This window comes from Acipenser ruthenus, chromosome 18, assembly GCF_902713425.1.
Source record: "Acipenser ruthenus chromosome 18, fAciRut3.2 maternal haplotype, whole genome shotgun sequence".
NCBI lineage: Eukaryota > Metazoa > Chordata > Actinopteri > Acipenseriformes > Acipenseridae > Acipenser > Acipenser ruthenus.
This window is the reverse complement of record NC_081206.1, coordinates 26,689,552-26,714,458: the sequence shown is the minus strand read 5'-3', so window position 1 is coordinate 26,714,458 and position 24,907 is coordinate 26,689,552. Positions and strand designations below refer to the sequence as shown.

Below are 24,907 nucleotides of genomic sequence, written 5' to 3'. Positions count from 1 at the left end.
TATTTCACTATGAAATGGGATTCATCAGTGTAGGTTTGGTATCACTTATCTACAAGAAAGTTTATGGTCTCCTTTCTGACAGATTGCACAGCTGTTTGTGAGTTTTGAAGAGTCCCCTCAAGGAGCAGCCTCTTTAGCCCAGGTTCACAAGGCAGTGTTGCATGATGGGAGGACAGTCGCTGTCAAAGTTCAGCATCCCAAAGTGCAGACCCAGAGTTCCAAGGACATTCTGGTTATTGAGGTAAGCATGAAAGCTGCACTACACTTGCAAGGCACATAATGCTTTTGTTGACCATGATAGTCACCATCAACCGAATTATGAGTACTGAGCTTGAAACTCAGTAAGGACATTGTAACAGTGAAGAACAGAAACTAAGAACGATTTAATTACCTTCAGGAGAATGTCTTCATACAATTGAAGCCGTATTTCTATTACTAAAATGGAACGAAATGCAGGTTTTTAGCTCCCCAAGTAGCTTAATGGTCATCTTGCTTACAGTTTCTGACAACTCTTATAAAACAGCACAACTCTTTGCTTTTATATATATGTGCATGAAACAGCCTGAGAGCAAATGTTAGTCATTACTCTGAAAAAAGCACTGGAATCCCTTATGGGCCAAAGTGAAGATAGAAAAGAATGAGTCTGAAGCAATTGAATTAATTGTTTTAATTTGAATTTTACAGTTTCTACTCAAAACTGTGACATGGCTGTTCCCTGACTTTGGCTTCATGTGGCTTATTGAGGAGGCCAAGAAGAACATGCCTTTGGAGTTGGACTTCTTAAATGAAGGCAGAAATGCAGAAAGAGTGGCAAACATGCTCAAGCACTTTGAATTCCTGAAGGTAGTAACCACAAGCACAGTGTTTTAAAGGCCATGTGGTCATGTATAGTCCTCATGTGATTGTATGGTTCAATTCACATATTATTGATATCATTGTATCATTACTGAGTCTCACACATTCTTTATAATTTTCCCCAAACCATGGTCTGGATATTTGTGGATATTATTAATATTCCAAACATGTGTTACATCTCCCCTCCTCCATCCCCCCACACACATACTTTGAGATGTCCAACCCCCTGAATTATTAAAATCAGAGTTTTAGATAAAAGGCCTTAGTCCTTGAAAGTATTTAGGTGGGGTTATAAGGCGCTGGCTTTCCCAACAGTTGATAAGAGATGTTATCAGCGTGACGTAATACAAATTATATCTCAAGGAAATTAAAAAATAGAATGAAAGATCAATAGTATCTGCAGTAAATCCTTCCCCCCCCCCCCCCCCCAGACAATTACTAATCCTAAGTAATTGCCTCTGTCAAACGGAAATGCAGAAAAAATATCTTTAAGTACGTGCTGCATCTAGCTGTAACCTCATTGTAGTAAAATTAGGCAGACTATCAGATGACTCTCTTTTTATTGAGACTTTCTCCTTTTACTTTTTAACAGACCACGCAGTAGTGTAAACATAAAGATCCAGCATAAAGGCTTATCTACTGCTGTCTTTCAAGAAGGACATTCCTACATGATAACTGAGGCTAAACCAGTAAGGTGAGGCATTCAATGCACCTGTGTCGTCTCAGGCTCTTAATCCCTCATTAAAGGAGTGAGTTTAGGAGATACTTGACACAAGGGTGTAGAAACCTTCTTGTAATGAATGTCCTGCAGTTGTATTCCGATCTTGGATTTCAAAATAGAACAAACAAGTCTATTTGGTACTGAAGATGCTAAGGAGCACTTGACTTGATATGTTATAAGCGTGGGATTTTTTTAGTAAGAACTTTGTCAGGTAAATAATCGGTTCAGGTGTTCCCTTTTGAGTAACTCCTTAGATAATGAGAAATGTTTTGTGCTTCCAACAGCTTTTCACTTATTAATTCCATCAAAATGTTTGTTATTGTCCTTGAATTATTTTATTTAGTCACGGCTGCGAGTCTTAGAAACTAAAGAACATGTGGGCTGCATCAGCAGTAAACCACATTTAATAATGAGGTGTTTTACTGTTGAGAATTCTGATCTGGCAAATCTGATGAAACAAAAGCTCCTCAAGTGACAATCTTACAGGTTTTTTTTTTTTTTTTTTTTTAACTTATCTCACTGCCAGGGGTCAGTGTAATGGCTCTGCATCACCCATCACTGCCCATTACACTAACAGTAAGATCTTGCAAGAACTGTCTGCAGGTTAGTTACATTTGTTGGGCCAGGAAATAGGTACAGGTTGTTTTTTTTTGTTTTTTTTTTCCTGTTCATATTTCTTGGCAAATTTAAGACGGCTTATTTTAATAATTTTCTTTTAAAATAGGTTTGCAGAGGTCTTTTTTTAATTAATAAAGACATAACAAAATCCTCCCACAAAAGCCCACTCACTCCACAGGGAAACTTACTACAGGGTATTAGAGTTTATAATGATATTATTACTACTGTATGTGAAAAAAATGAGAATAAGGGAAAAGAAACCACTGGGTTCTACGTTTACACAAAAATGCACAAACACATTTGTATAAATGTGCACACACATACATATTTACATATATATATAAGCACACACATACATATATACATATACACCTATAGATAGATAGATAGATAGATAGATAGATAGATAGATAGATATAGTGAACACCCTCCTTCTGTCCAGATCACAATTAAAATAGTCTTTGTCATTCCCTTTCAATTTGGAGGCAATCTAAAGATATCTATTGGGACCAGCCCTCTATTAAGACTGTTTGGCACAGTCCCTTTGGTGGTCATACAAGTGGAATTCCAATGCATATTCACAAGAAAGCAGTTGAAAAAGATTGATCTCTTTCAGAGAAGCCTCGTTCTTAACATACGAAAGACAGTAAGAGATAATGTGTCTGACAATTACAGGGCAGTGTTCTTTATTTTGATGAAACCACTTTTCCACTTTCCCAGTCTGAGCTCTGCAGCATAACACAACGATGGGTGTTTAAAACTATAGGAAACAATAAATCAAGTAGCAATCCTATTTTACATTTAATCAAGTTTAGGCTACATCTATGGGCATGCCTTCAGACAAGACACCATTGTCCAATAATAAAATAATAATAATAAAAATATATATATATAATTATTTTTTTTATTTTTTATTTTTTATTTTATTATTGGACAATGGTCCAATAATAAAATCCGCAAGCAGAGATATTTTACAGGGAACATAACCCGACTAGATTACACTTTCTAGAATGTAATATATAAGATTTATAAAACGTATCAATACGATACAATTCATAGTTACTGTTGCTTATTCTTTGTTCGTGTTAAATCATTTTGGCTATAAACTTTGTTCATTGCAGGTGCCAAAAATCCACTGGGACCTGTCGACCAAGCGTATTCTGACCATGGAATTTGTGGAGGGAGGCCAAGTTAATGACTTGGAGTACATGAAGGAAAACTGCATAGATGTCAATGAGGTAAACAGAGGGTTTTTTTGGCACAATAAGTATCATTTTTGGTTGCAAATCAGCTGGTTCCATATACATAGATTTTTGGTTATTCTAGCTTCACAACGTTAGTAAAAGAAAAAAAAGTAATAATATTTATTTATGAAATTAGTTAATAAATTTATAGCTGCTATAGCTTTACTTTTTTTCTTAGTCAGACTTCTTCTAGAACTTTTTTTTTATGGATAAAGCACATGCATATTGTACTGTTGATCTACGAATATGAAGTCTGGTCACCTAAATGTTCTCCTATTTAATTGTCACTGACACTGACACAAAGCACTGCAGTTTAGTAGCATTGTTAGATCCGTGCTCCACTTGTGTTTTGATGGGGCTCAGGCACTCCATGGCTCAGTTCAAGATGAATGCATTTTCTGCTAATTTTTAATCCAACTCATATATACTGTGCATATTAACTTATATAACCTATGTACTATTACTTAGTCATATAGGTTAATATGCACAATTGACCCTGTCTTGTTATAAATTATATTTAATTAAAAAATACAGACTTTTAAAAAGAATAAAACCAGTTCCATGCTATTTCAGGGGGCAAGCTTTTTAAAAAAATGTAATAATTTAAGGTGTTATTTCGGATAATGTGTTTGCCAATAGTTTGCAGTGAACTCGATTTATTTGTAGGCATCACTGTTGTTGGACATCAGATTATTTTGTCAGCACAAGGTACCCATGTAAAACCCAACATTTTATAACTGAAGGGTTGGTTAAGGTGATTCCTTCTTCAGGCTGGTATTAGTTGATTCTGATCACCTAGTATTATCATTAAAGCATCACAAAGGCATATTAATCTTTATTGATCAGTCTAAAAGCTGTTAATCATAGCAGCCTTGATTTTAAAGACATTTGGAAAACACAGTAGGAGTTGCTATTGAGGTTGATAGATGGTGCCTTTCTGGTTTCCTCTGTGAAGAACCGCAAACACCCCAATCCCCCATGATGACAGTATGATGCTTCACAAGATATTTCTTTCTAAATAAATATTTTTCAAATAAATAAACCGCCAACCATCTCCTGTTTCGATAACACATTTTTCAAATTTTGAAATTTCTATTAAAAACATTTGTCATATTGAAAGATCTGATTTCCTAGTCTTTTGCCAGACACTGATTTATTTAAACAGAACACTATTACTGCATATCAGCTTTGTATACTGGGTACTACACACTTTGCTGGTCCGTTCCTGTCACTTTGTACCTTGGCTCTAGAAAATGTAAATGATTGTGTGAAATGTAAATGATTGTGTGGATTGCTTTTGACTATGTTTTGTTCAATATTAAATTCTAGAGTCAGACAATCTATTTGTGTACACAATCATTTATACAAACACCATTTAACAGGGTGACCAAATACCCAACACGTGTATATAATATTTGTATGCTGTTTAACAAAAAAGTATACATTTATGGAGTGCTTTACATAACATTCATATTTAATTGTTGGACATGCCATTTATCTGTTGAAATTAAGCTTATCATTTGTAGTAGGATCTAAAAAAAAGATATAGCCTTAGGTGGAACAATTAATTTGCCTCTTATTTTGGGTGCTTTTTTGGAGTGTTTTGGTTCATTTGGTCACGTCAGGGAAGTTGGAATTCAACCCACCAACCATTCTGTAAAGCTATTGGAATACATTCTGTAGTCTGTTTGAACAGAACACTAGCTTGTTTGCAGTTGGTGCCTAATTTAACAACCTGTTACCATATTGACAAAATTGACAAAAAACTAAAAAGAAACATTATCAGATGAGCTGAGCTGTTTGGGATACATAAAAAATGTTTTAAAACCAAGACAATCCATGCCTCTATGGCACCTATGTTTATTACTAGCACTCTTGTTTTCACATGTCCAAAGATATTAAAATTTCTTGCTGCAAGACAGACCATTAGCCTCTATAAAAGCATTTTGTGTGGTGCTTTATACCTAATGAGTGGGTCTATTGGTTCTAAAAGCTTGTGAGTGCATTTTCCTTTGTTGGTGTAATAAATGGTTTCATTTTAGCACCAGTGTAGTGTTTATTTCAGTTGGCTAGCACAGTTGTTTCTAAAAATTAGTATGCAAGTCCTCTGACGGTTGTCTTGCAGAGTGCTCGGTTTAAGACAATAGCCTTTCTTTTTATTTTACACCCAGGCATCATTGGTTTGACAGACTTGCAAATTAGGATTGTACTGAGTTCATGAATTTCTGATCTGTTTTATGAAGAAATTGTTAAAAAAAAATGCAAGCACATAAAACGGCAGTGAAGTATGTTTTTTAAACTTGATTTGTAAATGAATCTACATCAACGCCCTAGAAGCGTGTTGCAACCCACCTTGATTCCACTGAAACAAGATCATGCTCTCATGTGCACCATCCTTGTCAAGAAAAGTAATCCTCAGAGCAAACAATGCAGTTTAATACAATTAAATGAATTACAAAAATTATAAAGTACGATATTCACTGCACCGTAAGGTGACATCTGATGCAAACTTCATCCAATGAAAATAAGTACAATAAATCCCTTTTTTTTACAACATCACCACAACATGGCTTTATTTTAATGCAATTAAAGAAGTTATCCTCACTGAATTGATGAAAAGTAATTAGTGTCTGTTCTCTTAAGCTTGTTTATTCACAGGGGTATTGACACTGTCGGGCAAAAATCATGTAGGTTTAATCGCTAACTAATTAATTCAGTTTATGTTTACAGAAACAGAACAAATGTTAAAGGCATGAAATTAGTAGGTAAAGGTGTAAAATGACAGAAAAATCCATCTACCGGTAAAAGTAGGACATTTCAACATGATTCCTTGTGTGAAATAGCCTTGACTGAAAGTTTCCAAATCTGAGCTTCAGAGACAATGCAGCAAAAAGCAGTGGACTTGTGTGCTTCCATCAAGATATAATGCTTGAAGAGCAATAACACAGTATCTAATGCATTGTTGCAGTCTGCTACTGGTCCTGGTAGTTTCCGTCAAGTGCAGACTGAAATCAAACTAGTTGGACTCCCAGCGCTTAAACTTTTTGAATAAGAGCTAAGAGCAATGTCATTGTCTGATGTCACTTTTTTTGTTGTGTGACCCTATGATATTAATGTATTTACTACAATAGAACTGTATACCAGGCAAACACTCTCTGAAGACACTTGTGATGGATGTCCTTCATGTGGCTGATAAGTAAAAATAATAAGCATAAGCCATGCACTTACCTCTTGATTTAAAGAGCTTGCTCTTTAGTCAACTGGTATGGCATTCGTCTTTAAACTGTGAGGTTATCATCCAGCCTTTGCCTTTCCATCCAATACAATGGGCTGAGATGCCAATTCCAAGAGTGTGGGAGCAGAAGACTTTCGCTCCGAACTGTACATCATGTGATGCACAGCAACTACATTTACAAGATATACAGGTAAAACAGCGAAGACTCATGGACAATTTAACCGATAGGGAAAGTATTCCATGACAGGAGGTCGCTGGCTTTGTCACGTTGGTTTGTTCGCAAACAAGTTGCAGGTAATTACGCAGTAAAGAGAACTGAAACAAAATGGTCATGGCTAAAAAGCTTGGTCTGTCATTGCCAATGATGTATAGTTTCATTTTATGCTCCTTAAAATAGCTGAAAGATGGTCTGCAGGACCGTTCTTGATGCCTAACTAGTTAGAAATTCCCCAAGCAACTCTTGGTAAGTACCAAACTTGATTAAAGCTGGAGGAAACCATATCTAATTAGTAAATTGGATTTGCAAAAAAAAAAAAAAAAGAAATCCTAGAGAGGCAACACTTTGCTTATAGAGAGTGTTCAGAGTGTGTGTGTGGTGAGAAGACCACAGGGAAAGTGGAAACAAAGATTTTTATTGTCAAACAGCTTCGGTCATCTCTAAGATTTATTTTGAGTTTACTAGTAAATCACCAACCTGGAAACTTGTTATGTTTCCACTACTCCCTTTTCCTAACTGCTTTATAAGACCTGCCTAGAAGCTGATGATACAGAAAATATGCAGATGTTTCAGTATCTGTATTCCTCATTACCATAGCACCGTATTTGCAATATTCACGATTCTTTTGTTACAGCTTGAATAAATTATATTCTCTAACAATAGAAACATTATATTGAAGACGGTCTTAAATTTGAGGTTTATGATACCATAGTATCTGAGGATGGAAAATAGGCCAGTATTGAGAATATCTCATCAAACACTAAGCCTGTATTGGCCAAGGACTGTATGTACAGCTCAAAGGCAGCATTCTGGTGTCCTAGCAACTTGGATGGCCCCCAAACTAATTTGTTTAAGGCGTTTACAGCCTTTATATTGGAACCAGGTTTTGGTCGTAACAGTCTAGGCTAATTTGGAGTAAGTTATGTATAGTGGGGTGGAGCACAACTGCATCATGTCAACCAGCCACTTTAATTGAACATCACTCCAGATGGTGTGGTGACTCAGCATGTTGTGCAGTTACTGTGAGCATGGGAGAGGTTGCTTATTTCACTCCAATATCTGCTTGTCAAGGTGGGTTCAGAGAGGGGTTTTTGGTCCTGCAGTCATACATGTATTCTACACATTCTGTCCTCTGTAGAACAGATGTCCTTCGGCCAGGCCCCCAAATCCAACAATACCAAAAGTATCCTTTGGGAATCAGGCTTCGACTTCATGCACACCCTTGCTCTATAAGAATTAAGTATTAGTGTAATGTGTTGAGAAATGTGTAAAAAAAGAGGTCTCCAAGTTATTTCTCAAAAAGAGTTTGTTACCAAAAATGTGCCCTATTCAAAAGATATTTGCTGCTAGATAGGAATGGAGACAAAAATATATGCACACACTCACACCATAGCCAATGATATGATTTGTTGTTAATAATTTGCATAATAATGATCATTCCTACATTCACGACCTTGGAAAACCCTCCAATACAATTCATAAATAGCAGTCCACATTATATTATTTTAAGTTTAAAAATAAGTAAACAAATGTTATTAGACAGTATTTTATCTTCAAGAAAGATTGGCTGAGGCATTAACCAATGATGATGAGAGTTATTAGACAGCTGATGAGATAGATATCGAACATAATAAATGATGGAGTCTTCCCAAGAAAATGGATAGAATTGTTAACTTGCTGTGGCATCTCCGTGGTTCTGTGTGAGAGCTGGCGTGTAAGTAATCAAAAGATTGATGATGGCTGAAATAGACTTTTCCCTGTACTGTGAGACGTGCAAGGAATTTGTGAAGAGGGCTTTATTCTATCAGTTCATCTCAGAGATATAAGGAGTTTATATACAGTGCAGTAAAGAAAACAGGTTTTTGAGAAGCTTTGTTTCCAACCTCAAAACCATGCTTCCCAATGTACTGTAAACAATGGACCAAAAAATGGAGATATTTTAAGCCCTGTTGATTATTATAATAGATGCAGTGGAAGCACCTGCACATAGAGGTTGTTATTATTATTATTATTATTATTATTATTATTATTATTATTATTATTATTATTATTATTAATGTCTGACTCAGCGGTCATTTAAGCTAGATAACTGACCGCAGTAACAGTTAGGTGTCCCAACCTGCAGATTGCTGTTTAAGAGCTTTTGAAGGAGAGTGATGGGGATCATGATGTATTCTTGTTCGTTTTTGACACTGTAGGATTTCCACACACTTTACTTTGGAGTTGGAGGCTTCCACACAATTACAGTATGCAGCAAAAAAACCTACTCAAATGATTTGAAGGGCATGGGGCTGCTTCGTGAACTTTCACAGTTAAAAATGAAGTGCTTCGTGTTGTAATGTATTCAGTGGAGAGTAAAGTGATGAGCAATGTTTGTATTTTTATAAAATATAAATCCCCATCATTACCAATCCCCATAGGGAGACTGTGGGTGGGAGATATATCTTAATTGACTGTGCATATCTTTTAGTGAAGCAAAAAGGATCGAAGTTAGTTTTTCTCTCCTGCAGCCTGGTGTGTGTTGCTGCAGTCTACCTAGCAGTGTAAGAATATTCATAGGGCTAACAGTAACACTTTCTGGAAACACGGTTATTAGAATCTCTTTATCACTGTGTCACCTTACCAAATGTTTTAATTATGTTACCATATAAAATACTTTAGTGGCTATATACAGAAATTGGAGAAATAAAATGTAAACATTTGCCAGTACAATATATGGCAAACAGGATGGAATGAATGTTCAAGGTGTTTAAATTATTTGTTACGTATATAAGGCCATTCCTCAGTGATTACTGCCTGCAATTCCTTGGTGATAAAAATCTGTTCTCCAAATTTTAAGTAGCAGCTTTTATAAGTGAACAGAATAAGACAACTTTCTCAAGACATTTGAACTTCAAATATCAAGTCATCAAGAAGTATTGTTATCTCTATGTCATAAGTACTAACTTATTTTTCACTGAAGAAGTGCAACTGAAAATAACTGAAATTATTCTAATGTATTCAGTATTTGTCAGTGTGTTAAAAACAAAACATAACACAAAGACAGATTTGCAAGATAGAGTTACAGATTTGTTGGTCAATAACACAAACAAATTCTCAAGTCATCAATTAAATCCAGCTGTGTGGCTGTGCTATGCTTTAAACAAACCATTCAGTTATGTTTTGTTCACCCAAGATCTTCATACACATATTTATTGTTTCTAATCAATCTATTGTAATGCAGACTTTTAGATTTCATTTAGCCAGATGGCTTTGTCTAATGTTAACTTCAATTTAGATTTGGTTTCATCCAGCTAGCATTCTTTCAGGTTGTGGCTGTTACTATTTATGTGATTATTATGATGAATATAATAATGATCATGTTAGATACACAGCTGTCACCAGATTCCCTGCCAGCACTGGAGTTAAGCTATAACCATGAAGTGTTGGTACTTAAATCCAACATGTATTAAATGTCTCAAAACCAACAACCTCCTTGTAGATAATGACTCATCAAGTGAAAAGTAATATAAAGCAAATTACTTTGCTATGAGGTTTGCTGTTATTACTATGGTTTGTGTCTTGGTGAATAAACTGTTTATCCTTATCAATTAAGGACCCTAGACTTTGCAGTATTTCTCCATTGTGGTTAGACTAGATGTGAACATTCATTAGATTGGTCCCTGACCTATTAATGTTTGAGTTATATGATTGTTTTTTTTTCTGATGAAGATATGGGCCCTATCCTGAGCTACCAGGGGAAAAGGCCATCCACATCAGAAGTTTTCCCCCCAAAACCTATTACATCATTTGATATAAGGAATACAAGTGAAGGATTTGCATATCACCACTGGGTTGTATAAAATAGTACTTTTGCTGCAACACTACCTTTCACACCAGTGACGAGAGGCGCACACGATATACAGCTGATAAAAATGTAGAATACATAATAGCTTTTCAGAATACTTATTTCAGTTAAGGTAAACAAATCATACACACCAGCTATCCCAGTTCCCTGGAAATGGACTGCCAGATGGTCTCCCTCAGTGCCGTGTCTTCATAATTTGTGTGTCCTTTATTGTACAGCTCCGGGTATTTTGATACTGCAAAAATTCTCTTTTCTTCCGCCATTGTTTACTGAAGGCACACAAGGGAAGCTGTTCCTCATTGGTCAGTTCGCTAGCTACCGTGTGACAAAATTGCAAAAATAGACACCAATCGCTATTTTTTCGCATCGCTTCAGTGTCGCCAGTCACATCGCAGGCAGTGTGAACGGCTCGTATGAAAAATACATGTTTTATTTATTTTTTTGTCGTAATGCGGTGTGTTGTATGACACATTCCGGTGTGTGGAGGCCTTAAGTTATAACTTGTGCTAGAGCTTTTTTCTAAATATGATGTGAATAGTTAAATAACACACAACATTATAAACTACATGCTACATGGAAAATGCAAATAAAAAGTAATGTCAAACATTATATTTCATTCATAGAAAATGTGTACTCTGTATAAGATTGTAATTTTATTTCAACAGTTTTGCAGAAAACAGCCTGTCTAAAAATAAATCAATTTAAAAATGTGCTGTCATGCTTCCTATGTCTCACAGAGAAATGCTCCATCTGTTAAGCAGTGGTCTATACCAATATAAAAACTGTATTAATTGCACAGTACTATTTTGTCAGCTATGCATGTGATTAACCTGCATACTCTTGTTACCCAAATTGATGTTATTGTTTTTTACCACCCTGGGTTGTTGTACAAAAGCCACTAGAATTGAATTCGTATTTGGAATCCTATTTTAATTTGGTTGAAAGTTATATTTTTGTTGTAAGCTTTAGTCTTATCTCCAGGTTACTTCATGTAACCCCATGGGATGAGCACAAACAAACCAGGCCTCAGAATTAATTGAAATTCTTGCTAGTTAGAAGGTCATTCTCATTAACCATTGTCATTTATAAACCTTGCCTCACAAGCTGGGCTGAAGCAGAACCGCATCTGCAAACTAAATCAACATAATGTGTTATCAAAGTAGTACCTAAGCATCAAATTAATTGCAATCACATATGTCTGAGAGCATTAGGGTAACCGTTTTACCACAGATCTTAATTGGCAATGCTGACTGTGTATCCAGGTGCTTTATGTATTGTGGTCTTCTTAAATAAATAGGATTGTTGCATTTTTTTTATCTGTCTCATTGTCCCAAGTCCACGAATAGGTTCAAAGATAAAACAACGGGAAGTTAATATAATCAATGAGTATAAATAGGTAATGTGATTACGGTATTATAAAGAATTAAGGCCTTCTTCCTTTCTGAAAGCAGTTTGGCTCCCCTATCTGCTTGTGAAAGTTGGGAGATGCTCCTGTTCCTCAATGGATTTTTGTATTTTTTCCAATATTCTAACTTTATCTCCATTGAGATAGCTAATTGATATATTGGTTAGGTCAGACCAATACCGAAAAGCTTTGTTCTTTTTCCTTATGGGTCTCTAGAAGTTGACATTTAAGTGCTGTTTCACTTTGAAAGTACTGCACCACCATATTTTAGTTCTTTCTTACTGCCAGGTCCTTATTATTGATAAGGATTTAACTACCACTGGCAACATTGTTACTTTAAACTTCCTGAGTTTGAAATTCCACCTAGCCTGTCACTCAGTCAATGCTTAATGTTTAAACCAGATCCCCTCTGGATTGTTATTCAGCCCAGTAATGTAGCCGCTTCATATCTTTAGATTTCAAACGCTTTTCGTTTCTGTCTTTAGCCTTCAACCTTGCCACTCAATGCCTTGAACCGCAGTTACTGGTTCATTTTCAGTGAAATTAATGTTATTGCTGGAAGGGCTGCGGCAGCACTTCAGGTTCAAGAATTTTGATACCTAATCTGACCGCTTTGACCACTAGCAGCACAGGCTGATTTGTTATTATTTTTGGCTGGTGGCTACACGGTCTGGGAGCAGTGACTGAAAAAGAAACCACCAGGGGATGCATTGAAGGAAAATTATAAAGAAATTCACTGGAGAAGGCAACGACCAGTATTTCAACCAAAGGAATGAATGATATATATATATATATATATATATATATATATATATATATATATATATATATATATAAATCAGGAATGTATATAAGGATTATTTTGTTGAGCACTGCTTTTTTTAAAAGAACAGTTTCCTCAATTAAATCAAGTTTGCAGTTCATGAAACCTTACACATCTGTTTTAGAGAGGTTCTATTAGTTTAATCCCATTTTCAAAGAGCGTCTATGTTTATAGCCATGGTTATATATGCTTCTTAAAAAACAGTGCTTAAAAACATATGGGGATATTGGCCAATCTCTAAAGATGGGATTTTCAAATGCATTTGGGAATTGCATAGCTTAAATTCTAGTCAGTTTATGCTCAAGTTAACAAGGGAACAAATACCATGCTAAACATTTGTCCTTCTTTTGTATGAAGTGTATGATCGTGATTTTAGAACATCATGAATTTAAATTATGGTTATTGTGTTTTTCAAGCTACTTTTTTTCAGGATCAGTTTAATAAAACTCTGATATGTAATTACACTACTAATACAAAGTAAAGATTTAGCTAAACTAGTGGAGAATAGCAGAATGCAGGAGGAAGGGATAATTGGCAGGTTTATTGCCAGGAGCAAAACTGAGGCAGAGCTCCCCAGTGGTTACAAGTGGTTTTATTACAAACACAGTACAGTAAATCTTAAAACAAATTCTCTTTCAAAAGTCACATTGAAAGACAAATAGCTGTTTTTACAGCCTTAATACAGAACACTATCAAACTGTCAATGGAGAGGGTACACAAAGACATATCCCTGCTCCCGGGTATAAAAAGGACTGGAATAACAGTGATGGAGGCTTGATGGAAACTGGCGACCTCACATCACGGGCACGTCTACACAAACTGGAGCATAAACAAAAGACAAAAATGCTAAATAAAACACAGTGGGAAACACAGTTACAAAGTTGGCAGCGCGTCTCAGACGGTGTGCCTGGCTCTTTCCTGCAGACGCACGCATGTGCCCGAGAGGCCAGTGATGGTACATTTTCCCTGTTACCGTGGTTATAGAGCTTTTAACCTCATCTTTTGTCTTTGACAGGGTACAGAATACGTAACAGCAGTGTATAACACTGTGACCATAGAAAGTGTGTTCTAATTTAAATTAACCACCGTTTAAGAAAAAAGCGTGTTAATACACAACAGTGCCACATTGGCACACGGAGGACATTTAAAAAATTAAAATTGGCAGCTTTATTTTTTCAGAGTAAAAGTATAGGGTCCAAACTATATACTCACCCCCCTTGTCGGAAAAGTGCAGGGGCCATGGCCCCCCTGGCCCCCGTGGTGTTGTTGCCCCTGTTGCAAGCACTGTAACAAAGCAAGGGAATATAAAACAAGCCCTTAAAATATCATTTGAAGCTAGTTACTTACTGTGAATTCAGTCACTGTGCAGCACTTATTAGATCCCACCTGACACGACTCTTTCATCTCTACAGTATGTGCAGCAGAGGCAGTTTCGTGTTTCAGGTGGGGTCCTAATACCCGTTTCACAGGGAGTGTAGTATGGTGGCAAGTTAAGGGATGTAAGAGATGTGAGATAAATGTAACCATTAACCATTTGTAAAGCTGGTTAGTGTGTCCAGCTGGCTCTAACTAGGAAAAGTAAAATAACACCAGAGGAAGCACTCCAATGGGAGCACAGACGCAGTGCATTTTGATTCACATTCTTTTCTTTGGTAGTTGTAGGCCAAGACCAGATGGTAAGTGAATTCACATAACTGATTATGTGAGTGCAAGTAGATAAAAACGACTACTATTGGACAATTGTTAAGTACCTTGGCATGTGGTTAGATTGCACACAATCCTTGAATGGTCTGTAACTGCACTTAATAGTGAAGAGAGCAGCCAGGTCTGTTGAATGTCAGACATTTCTCATCATGTATAGATCAGTGGTTAAGCCACATATTGAGTTAAGTTTTGAGCCACCACACACACTCTTTAATATTAGAGGGATTTTTTGAATGACACTTATGGAAATAACCTTGTGTCCTAACACCACTGTAAATATCAGCTGTGACTTGGATGTTTTGTGCTGTGCTGCATGTCTCTCAAGCAGAGAAATTATTATATTACTGAGTCGTGTATGTCCAGGCTGTTAAATAACCTTCTCACAACTTGCTTGTCAGATCAAATCACTGCGCTTTCAAATATTTAATCTGGCATGATAACAAGGAACACGACTGAAGGGGATTTGCATACTAAAACAGCAATACATTAAAAAGGGCCTTTAGTCTGCCACAGTACGTTATTTGGAATGGTATTCTGTGCACAGCACTTAAATGTTTTATGTGCAAATTTTATCCTAGTATGAACACATTTATATTGTACATTGCTTTTTTTTAAGCTGTATGATTACCTATTTTTTATAAGCATTTAAAGCTGTAGTGTCACACAATATAATCTTTTAAAATATAGTCCCTGTTCAAAATATCAGCATTTTAGTCGTAAAATGTTACTAGTATATAAAAAAAATGTTTTTGGCAAACAGACTTCTATCTTAAACATGTCTGTCTGTTTTGCTTCCTGAACTTTAATAGTAAGCAGATGCATTCTACTGCTGTGAGTCTGTGTGTGTGTGTGTGTGTGTGTGTGTGTGTGTGTGTGTGTGTGTGTGTACGTACCAGCAACAGAAATATAGTGGAGACACCTGTATCTAGAGTTTTACATACATCTAAAGAACTATTTTTTTTATCTAATCGTGATGAAACATGATAAGGACATTCTTTGCCACAAATTACTCAGTATCATAATCTAGGGACATACAGTATAGAAGCCCTATAGATCATGGTTATCTACTTTTCATTGGTTCTGACTGAATTTTGAACAGCATTATAGCTTTTGCAGGGGATGTTATCATACGTGTTCCAATTTAATGATTAATAAATTTGGTGAAAAGGACATTTTTCGGACTGAGAATAAAGAGTCAAGTGCACAAAGTTTGACCATTGATCTCAAGTGCTGTTCAGGGGTTCCTACACTTCCATACCTAGTGCTTAAGGTACTGTACAGTGCTGGATGGGCGTGTGGCAATTCATGGTGTGTCTGGCAGCTCTGTGATAAAGAATGTTCAATAGTCTTAAATGATTAGCATCAGCTTTACTAGATAAAGATGGACTGGACACAATGGAGGATAAATGCATTCAGAAAATGAGCAGCTGTTTTTTCACTCATGCAAGCCTTTCTGGCCTTTTCTTACTAAAATTAACCTTGAGTGTAAAACAACATTCCACATCAGAACCTTACAACATTCCACATCAGAACCTTACAACATTCCACATCAGAACCTCTAGGCAGTTGTATCTACATAAAACTCACTTTATGAGAAAGGGTTGGGTACAATAAGGGTAACTTAATTTACTATAAAAACAATAAGGATGCAGAACTGGACTCCAATGGGAATAATGCTTTACTCTGGCAGTGGAGGAGGACATTTAACACTTAAAACCAGAGAAATATTCAAAGTTCTTGTTGAATTATTAAGAAGTATGTAAGAAGGGCTGCAAGCTGTGGTATTCATGACAGAATAGTTACATTTAGTGTGTAACACTTGGAAACCGTATGAGACTCTTGTAAGGTGTTTTAAGGGCTTAGTTTATCATCATTTCTTGTCCATTAGCCTGGCTTCATCCAGACTTGAACTCAAGGTACTGATGTCCAGGAAACTCACTGCCAAGCATCAGATACACATAGCTGGTCTATTATCTGCTAAATACCAGTAATTCAATTGTAACACGTAACGAAGGAAAGTGAAATGGAACAGTATGGAAATTGGAAGGGGATTGGTGTGATTATGGATGAAAGCTAGGAGAGTCAGGCACTGCGTCAAAGGGCAAACATTCTTTTTTTTTAAACCAGTGCTGCATAAATAGCTGCTTTTATTCTAGACTGACAAGTAAGAGGATCGTCTGTTATACAGAATTGTTTCCGTTGTACGAACGAGGCCAGTGGACAAGACAAGGCCACAATCCCAGCAACTAATTAAAAAGTGCAAAAAAGAGATTTAGAGACTAATAAAAAGGATAGCCTGATGTCACCCTAAAGATCTGTAGAATCAGCCAGACGTGTGCCAATATTTGAAAAGAGCTCATTACATTTAGAACATCTTTAACTAAAAGGGAAGCTTTCTGCCCGATAATGATTTGTGAGAGTCAAACTGTAATGCCATTAGACAGAAAGGTTTAAATAATATAATTTCTTTTTATGTGTCTTACTTTAGTCATCTGAACTTGATATTGATTTCATGACTCATTAATGAAGGTGCACACGTTTTCATCATGTTTTCATGAAAACAAGCCAGGGTATAAATAACCCTTCTACTGGGAGTTTGGTCATATAATTTCTGTAGTGTACTGGTCAGAGGTCCTTGATGCAGCTCAACCCCCAGCTCATAAATAAAGCTCCTGCTCCTTATATAGTGAAATCTCTTCTTCTGATAAGCTACATAAAAAAAAATACAAGTCCCTTTGGTGGAATTATTTTGTTAGCTATAATAACTAAATAATTTGTAAACACAAACCTTGCCAGACAAAAATAGGCCTTTAATGTACTGTCTGAAATGACCAACATGCATGAGGAACTTCTTTATGGTTTATTATTAGTTTCAAGGTCATTTTTTGGTTTGTGGGTTCAGATTATGAACAACGCCATTGTAAACCTGCGGACGCCTGCCCTGTTTTAGAGAGAGTGTGCAATGTCCATAAAACCACTTATTCATCATTTTCTTATTTCCAAAGTGAATGCTGCTGAATCATTCTTGGACGCTGCTGCAAGGTGTTTCATCATTCAGGATGTCAGAGCCGGTAAACTCGTGCCTCGTTGCTTTTATTTCCCAGGCATTCTGAATACATATTTAGACAGCAGGAATAATTGTGTGCATTTGCTTTCTGCCAGCAAGGGATGCCCTCGCTTATCCTTCTTTTTGTATTCTGCAGTCGTGAACTTGTCAGCGTTCAGACACTTTATCTTCTTTCATTTCGTGCTGGCTTCTGCTGCCTGGGGAACAGGCTCATCAGCGTGGTGAAATGGGACAGAAAATAGGATTTATTTTCTGTGCGCACCCCAGCACCATCGATTCATAAGCGACAGAGGAAAATCATCACAGAGTCTTTGCAAGAGGCTGAACCTGAATGTCAAAACTCATTTTGCACTCCATTATTACACCTTTAATCAATTACAAATATATACAGCTTTGTTAGTATTTTTAAACAAATAGTGTTCCAGGCATACAAATACGTAGTCAATGGTAACACAGGGTATAAAATAATATGAACCAAATGGGTGACATGTTTAAGCCATATTTAGCAGCATAAATACATATTAAATTACCTGCTCATAATTCTCCCCGTCTCATTTCTGATTGCCAATCTCCATGTATTTGTCTTCTTTAATTTTGAAATAATTTGCCTATGATATCATGCTTAACTAATGGAAAAAATGCAGTGGTCCCAGTAATTTCCAATGTATAAGGAGCCGTAAACTGTAAACACACTGCTTTAAAATAATGTGTTTTAATTCCACTATGTAACAAATCATTATAATATGATATTACATTATACATTGGCGATATCTAACCCAGGTCAAAAAAGTATCCAAACTTTCAACAATTTGTTTTGACTTATATATGATTGACAATACTTCCCAAACGGATATGTTTTCTTTATCATTGAGTGTTTAAAGGTATGGATGAACTACCAGTTCTTTTTAAGGGAGTATCAGTATAGAAGGGTATGGCAGGTGATGGACACAGTAACAATATTTAGCTCACGTGTGCCCTTATTGTGTCTTTACTTCAGGATTGCTTGTATTTTGTTTACAGATAAGTAGAAATATTCTGTACTGTATTTACTGATTCCCTTCATTAGTTTGTACTCTATATTGGTAAAGTGTGGAGAAGCTGCTGCGGTTTTCTACCATCCTTTCAATTTCACAAGCAATGTTGTTTGCTATTTTCCCTCACAGATGTTATCTATTTAACTGCAAATAGTAGCAGAATACCAAGCGAGGGAAGCAGCATGCAGTATCTGAATATACTGCCAGTGCTGTGGACTCAGGTTTGCAGTGTCCACTTCCATTAACTTAAACTAACTGGACTGGTCAGGCAAGATAATGTAACTGTTTAATAGTTAATCTGCACACTGAATTAGTACTTTCATTTCTTTCCTCTGGTTTCTGTTAGGGCCATGTCAAAAAATAAAATAATTTCTTACACAATGGAACGCTCCGCCAGAGTCCCAGGGATAGTACTCATGCCTAAATAATAGAGAACTGTTCAGTGTAAAAGGAACAGCAAAAGAAAACAAAAGTGGTCAAAGAAAAGGGCTTGTAACCAGGAGGTCCCCGGTTCAAATCCCAGCTCAGTCACTGACTCACAGTGTGACCTTGAGCAAGTTACTTAACCTCCTTGTGCTCCGTCTTTTGGGTGAGACGTTGTTGTAAGTGACTCTGCAGCTGATATTTTAAGGAACTGTATAACTAACATAGGGATAGTATTTTGTTCAGAGAACATACACTTTTTTTCAAACCCGGAAATTGTTTAATTCCTTTGTCAGTAAAGACCATTTACTATTTTATCCACATATCTTTTCTCAAAAATTATCAGACCGGAATAGTATAGTGATCTTGATTTCTGGTGTTTTTGCAATTAAAATTCCCTAAGGAGTTGATTTGAAAAAACGCCATGGTTGTTGATTTTATTTACAGTAAATATTCATAAAAAAATCAATTAGCACTTGCATACTTTCCATATTGCACATTTGCTCAAATGAAAATATGCAACCCAGTGTGTAAAAACCTGTACTTACTCCATGCAGTACTGTACATGGCATGATTACATAATTACTTTACATGGGGACACATCCCATTCTGTATTTAAATTGGATATGAAAATAACAATTCCCTTCAGAATATTTAGTAAATGCAAAATAACTAAATCTGAACAAGCACTCATAATAATGCTTTGCTAGGGAAAGTTTTTTTTTTCATGGGTGTTCTTAAGAGCTCCTTTATGAACTGAAGCATGAACTGTTTATCTGCATTCAGAACATGGCATTTTCCAGGGCTCTCTGCCTACAATGTTCTTTGCAGTGTGTATAGAACGCTTTGAACTTTTTTTTACTTTTGAGGGACTGTGTGTGGCTTTGCTCACTTTAAGTATGATTTAAAGGGAATCAGAACTTTCTCAAACTAGGCTGAGACAAGAGTTTCATATTTATTTATTATTATTTGTTTATTTAGCAGACGCCTTTATCCAAGGCGACTTACAGAGACCAGGGTGTGTGAACTATGCGTCAGCTGCAGAGTCACTTACAATTACGTCTCACCCAAAAGACGGAGCACAAGGAGGTTAAGTGACTTGCTTAGGGTCACACAATGAGTCAGTGGCTGAGGTGGGATTTGAACCAGGGACCTCCTGGTTACAAGTCCTTTTCTTTAACCACTGGACCACACAGCCTCCTGGGTGTGCTTTAAAGAGATCACAATGGATTCCAGCTCTGATGTTTACCCTCAGCCTGGATAAAACTGTGAAACAATCGTATGACATGAACACGTACGAGACCTCTCCAAATGTGCATTTTGTACACATTGTGGTGCAGTTACAATATGCGAACACCAAGATGGACAAAGAGGAAGACAGGCTTCAAAAGAGCACACCTTGTTAGTTTTGATGCCCCAGAAGGAGAAACAACTTCCATGACACCCCAGTCCCCCAATATTGAACCCAAAGAACATACTGTACATTATATAGTGGAAGCAATGCTTTCTTCTGTATCAAGAATACCCCCCTTTTACTGTAAGCTATATTTAACCTACTGATTAATACTAGCATGGTTTGAGCACAACATTCCAATGAGCTTTATAAATTCTAATACGTATACCCATCTATGTTTAATCCAGGACCATTACAATTCTGAGACGGTCTCAATCTAAATAAAATACTATTCAGAATTACTGCTGCAGCCAGTCTGACCAAATGACTAATAGCTTTGATAAATCACAGATCTCTCAGGCAGATACGTTTACATTGATTCATGTTACAAAATGTGTATCATCTGTCAGTATACATGCACAGGGCTGTAAATAATGACTATTTTAGAGGGTGTCACACACAGAAAACCTAGACGTGTAAGCAGATTTTAGACAACGTTCGCCTTATGGAGAATTCATATGTTTATTGATCAAGCAATTACAAAAATAGTCTATAGATCAGGGGGCTTAAATGTTGAAGCTGCTCAAATTCACGCAACAGTATAAGGCAGAGAAGGAAATCAATAACTTCTCTATGCTGTGATGCCATTAGCTTTCTTGTTCTCACTTTCTCTCTCTCTCTAGTTCACTCTCCCTATTTATTATTTATTTCTTAGCAGACGCCCTTATCCAGGGCGACTTACAATTGTTACAAGATATCACATTATACATTATTTCACATTATACAGATAACACATTATTTTTACATACAATTACCCATTTATACAGTTGGGTTTTTACTGGAGCAATTAGGTAAAGTACCTTGCTCAAGGGTACAACAGCAGTGTCCCCCACTGGGGATTGAACCCACAACCCTCCGGTCAAGAGTCCAGAGCCCTAACCACTACTCCACACTGCTGCTCCAAAAACATAATAGATACCGTACCAACATCTGAAAAAATGCATGTTGTTATGTAACATATTAACGGATTTATCATTATTGCAAGTATAGGTTGTCTCAAGTTGTACTGCAGGTAAGTTGCTTTGTTTAAAAAAAAGTTATACATTAACTAATAGCATCAGTAAGAGTTTATGTCAATCATTCTATCTTTTCATTTCTCTGTTTCTTCATCCTCAGTTATATGTAGGGGCTGAATGTTCAAATGGTTTCTTTATTTTCCTGTGGTTTTATTGTTAAAATATTCATATTTACATTTCCTTCTTGGAAATTGCTATTTGCCCATTCAAAAATACCACAACTTGCTATAATATACTGTACTATAGATTCCATATACAGTAGTATATCAACATATTTTGGCCCACTGTTTGTGCATGGGTATGGTCATTTTAGAACAATGAAGAGTGGAACAAATTCAATTGAAGGCTGAAATTTACAGAATTACATTGAAAAATGATATCTGACTGCTCAGAGCTATTTCCTGCGCTGACAATATCCCATGTCTTTTTTAATCATGTCCGCATCTACAAAATGCCCCCTTGGAAACTTGCAAATCAGATTTGTGGTTCCACACCAACAAACACTTAACTTATGAATTCTTTATTCCAATTTTTCTCACCTAGGTATTGAATGATAAATTCAGACTAGATTACTGCCGTCTGTGGCAGTCTCTGATTAAGACTGACATGAAGCGCGTTGAGAAATACAGCCGCCGCCTGGGCGCAGGGGATTTGTATCCACTCTTTGCCTGTGTGTTAACTGCGAGATCCTGGACTGCAGTCAACAGTGGAATCAGTCAAACCACTGTTACAAATAGAGGTACTTTCCCAAGTTTTAACGTGTTCCAAGTTTATTTATTGTAATCACATATTATATGATATAGTGTACATTTAAAGATACCCTATATATGTTGATTTCATTAATAATTATTTTAGATTCTCAAAGCTATTTACTCTAAATCTGCCTTAGTGTTATTTTTTTCTGACAGGAAGAAAGCAACATTTACAATTTACAAACATCTGTCTCAAGCCTCTAAAATTCAATGTACTTTTATTGGGTGAGTTTTTACTGTCTGCTTAGTGCTAATACATAGAACATGATGGGGGAATAGTAGTTTATCTGGTACATGCTGAAAGGTGTTTCCAATCAGCAGAAATGCAGAGGAAAACTATAACCCCGTAATCCACGCATGTGAACAACACTGGCTTTGCTTTTCTATATTCTTGTGCATATTTTAGCCCTTTAGTCTTGTTCCCCTTTCTTAACAGAGGTATTCTTACTGCAACACATCCTTTAAGTCCTTATTTCAAGAGTGTCCTTCGTACTGTTGATTTGATGGACAATGGCACATGTGCCTTCTGCCAGTTCTGTTGTCAATTCAACGCTTGTCTTCTTTCTATTCCTTAAGGATATTTTCTTCAAGTATTGCTTCTCCTTGTTAGACAGCTTTTTTAGGTCTTCCAGTCCTGGGTATGTCAATTACAGATGATGTTTCTCTGTACTTGTTGATTATGCTTCAGATACCACACGTTGAAAATCGAGTGATACAAGCTATTTCACTCAATGTTTTTCCTTTCCTTCTTTTATTCTTTATGTTGTTATAATAGTAGAAAACACTAGTGGAGGCTTTGAGTAAATTGCTGATGCTTATAATGCATCAGAGTAGAAAAATGCAACATGTCTAAGACTTTTGCACAGCAGTGTATATATATTAATACTGTAGTCCATGTTAGAAAATAATAGCATTGCACACCCTCCCTCTAGGTTTTACTGAATTTGCTGCTGATTCCTAACTGCTCTGCAAGTCCATTGTATAATGGTGAATTAATGTGGAGGGTTTGCTTCAATGCGTGATCTACTCATTTAAAAAAGGAGGGCTTTGGAATAATGCATAAGCTGTTGCACTATTAAATTCCCACATGCTAAATTGACCATGTGATAAAAATGCCATGATAAGGTGCAGCCTGTGGGCAAAGAAAGGCCCAGAGTAAATACAGAGAGGTTGGTGATTTGTGGGATCGTAATTTATTCTTCTTTTGTTATCTCATATTGTCCCAGTAGGATGAGGCAGTTTTGCTTTATAAAGCAACTAACGTTCATAACCGTCCTTCTTATGAGGATACTATCTGCGTTGTCAGCAATTTTTCTTAAATTGAAAATGACCTAGAGTTACTTTTTAATGATTTGTGTACATTTGTGTTTTGTAGATTTGCAGCTTGACAATTATCTTAAAACTTGTGTTTTATGGCAATACTGCTGCTCCCCTTGCCCCCCCCCCCCCACCCCCCAGTCAGCAGGTCAACCATTGAGAAACCACTTAGTAGTCTGTTCAGTTTCAACCTGTATTTGAAGAAAATTATTTACAGATACTCATTTGTATTCAAAGGGGTTACATAATTCCAGCAGCCAGGGCACATTGTATGTTAAGTGTGATATATTGTACGTACAGCAGCTGCTACAGGTATCCAATTAAGAGGTTGAAAAGAGGACTTGAAGTCCTGCTGTATTGAACGATGCTCCAGGTGGTTAAAGGTCAGGATTGTTTTGTACTTGTCATGTATTAATTTTGAATTACTGTAACTGATATAAATCAAATAACAGTTAGGTCAAGGATTTGTTCCAAGTTTGGCCTTAAATGACTGCTCAAGAAAGGTGCTTTAGTAACATGCATTCAGTCAGGGGCACCCAGCAGTAATGTTACTTTCACAGGTACACAATTAATTAACGAGGTAGATGACCCCCGTAAGATCCAGACACATCTCTGATGGTCTGTGAGGAAAGACAAATCTGAACTTTTGTTGTGGGTGCAGACTGATGTGTCTGTCTTTCTTCAAGAAGAGCAGTAGCAAAACACACAGCCATCACGTCTTTGCAGTGCATCTGGCTCCCTTTCAAATGCTTCAGTACAGTAAAAGAAAAACAAACAAAATACGAAAACACATTACTTCCATGTGCATAGCCTCATCCCTACCACAAACACCAACTGTATATACATTTGTGTCTGTTTAGTGTCTGTACTGTATAGGTTCGGAGGCATATTAATGAAAACTGCAGAGAACAAGGTTAGTAGGATTTGAAAGATTGCAGGGTTTTTATCAAGGTTTTAAATCTGCTAAGGGATAGGAGCATACCTAATTTCTTTTCTAACGGAGCACAGACCTTCACAATTTACTTATCAATATATTCTAGAGATAAGACTGGAATTGCTAAAAGCATACTAACATTGTTTTGGAAAATGCAGCCCTCTAAAGTAGCCGAATTAATAGAAACCATTAGCGTATTAGATCATCTGAGTGATGGATAATTCCCCCCAAAATACCCTTTA

At 36.5% G+C, this 24,907-nt stretch overlaps 1 protein-coding gene across 4 annotated transcripts in view; it reads left to right on the top strand.

The window, feature by feature from the left end:
* LOC117417707 (aarF domain-containing protein kinase 1-like) overlaps positions 1-24,907 on the top strand; it is a 114,538-nt gene that overhangs the window by 68,827 nt on the left and 20,804 nt on the right. For all 4 annotated transcript variants that reach the window (XM_058991765.1, XM_058991762.1, XM_058991763.1 and 1 more), the window contains 3 exons: positions 83-241; positions 685-843; positions 3,316-3,432. In XM_058991765.1, coding sequence (XP_058847748.1) covers positions 83-241; positions 685-843; positions 3,316-3,432 — 435 coding nt within the window. The remainder of the gene's footprint in view (positions 1-82; positions 242-684; positions 844-3,315; positions 3,433-24,907) is intronic.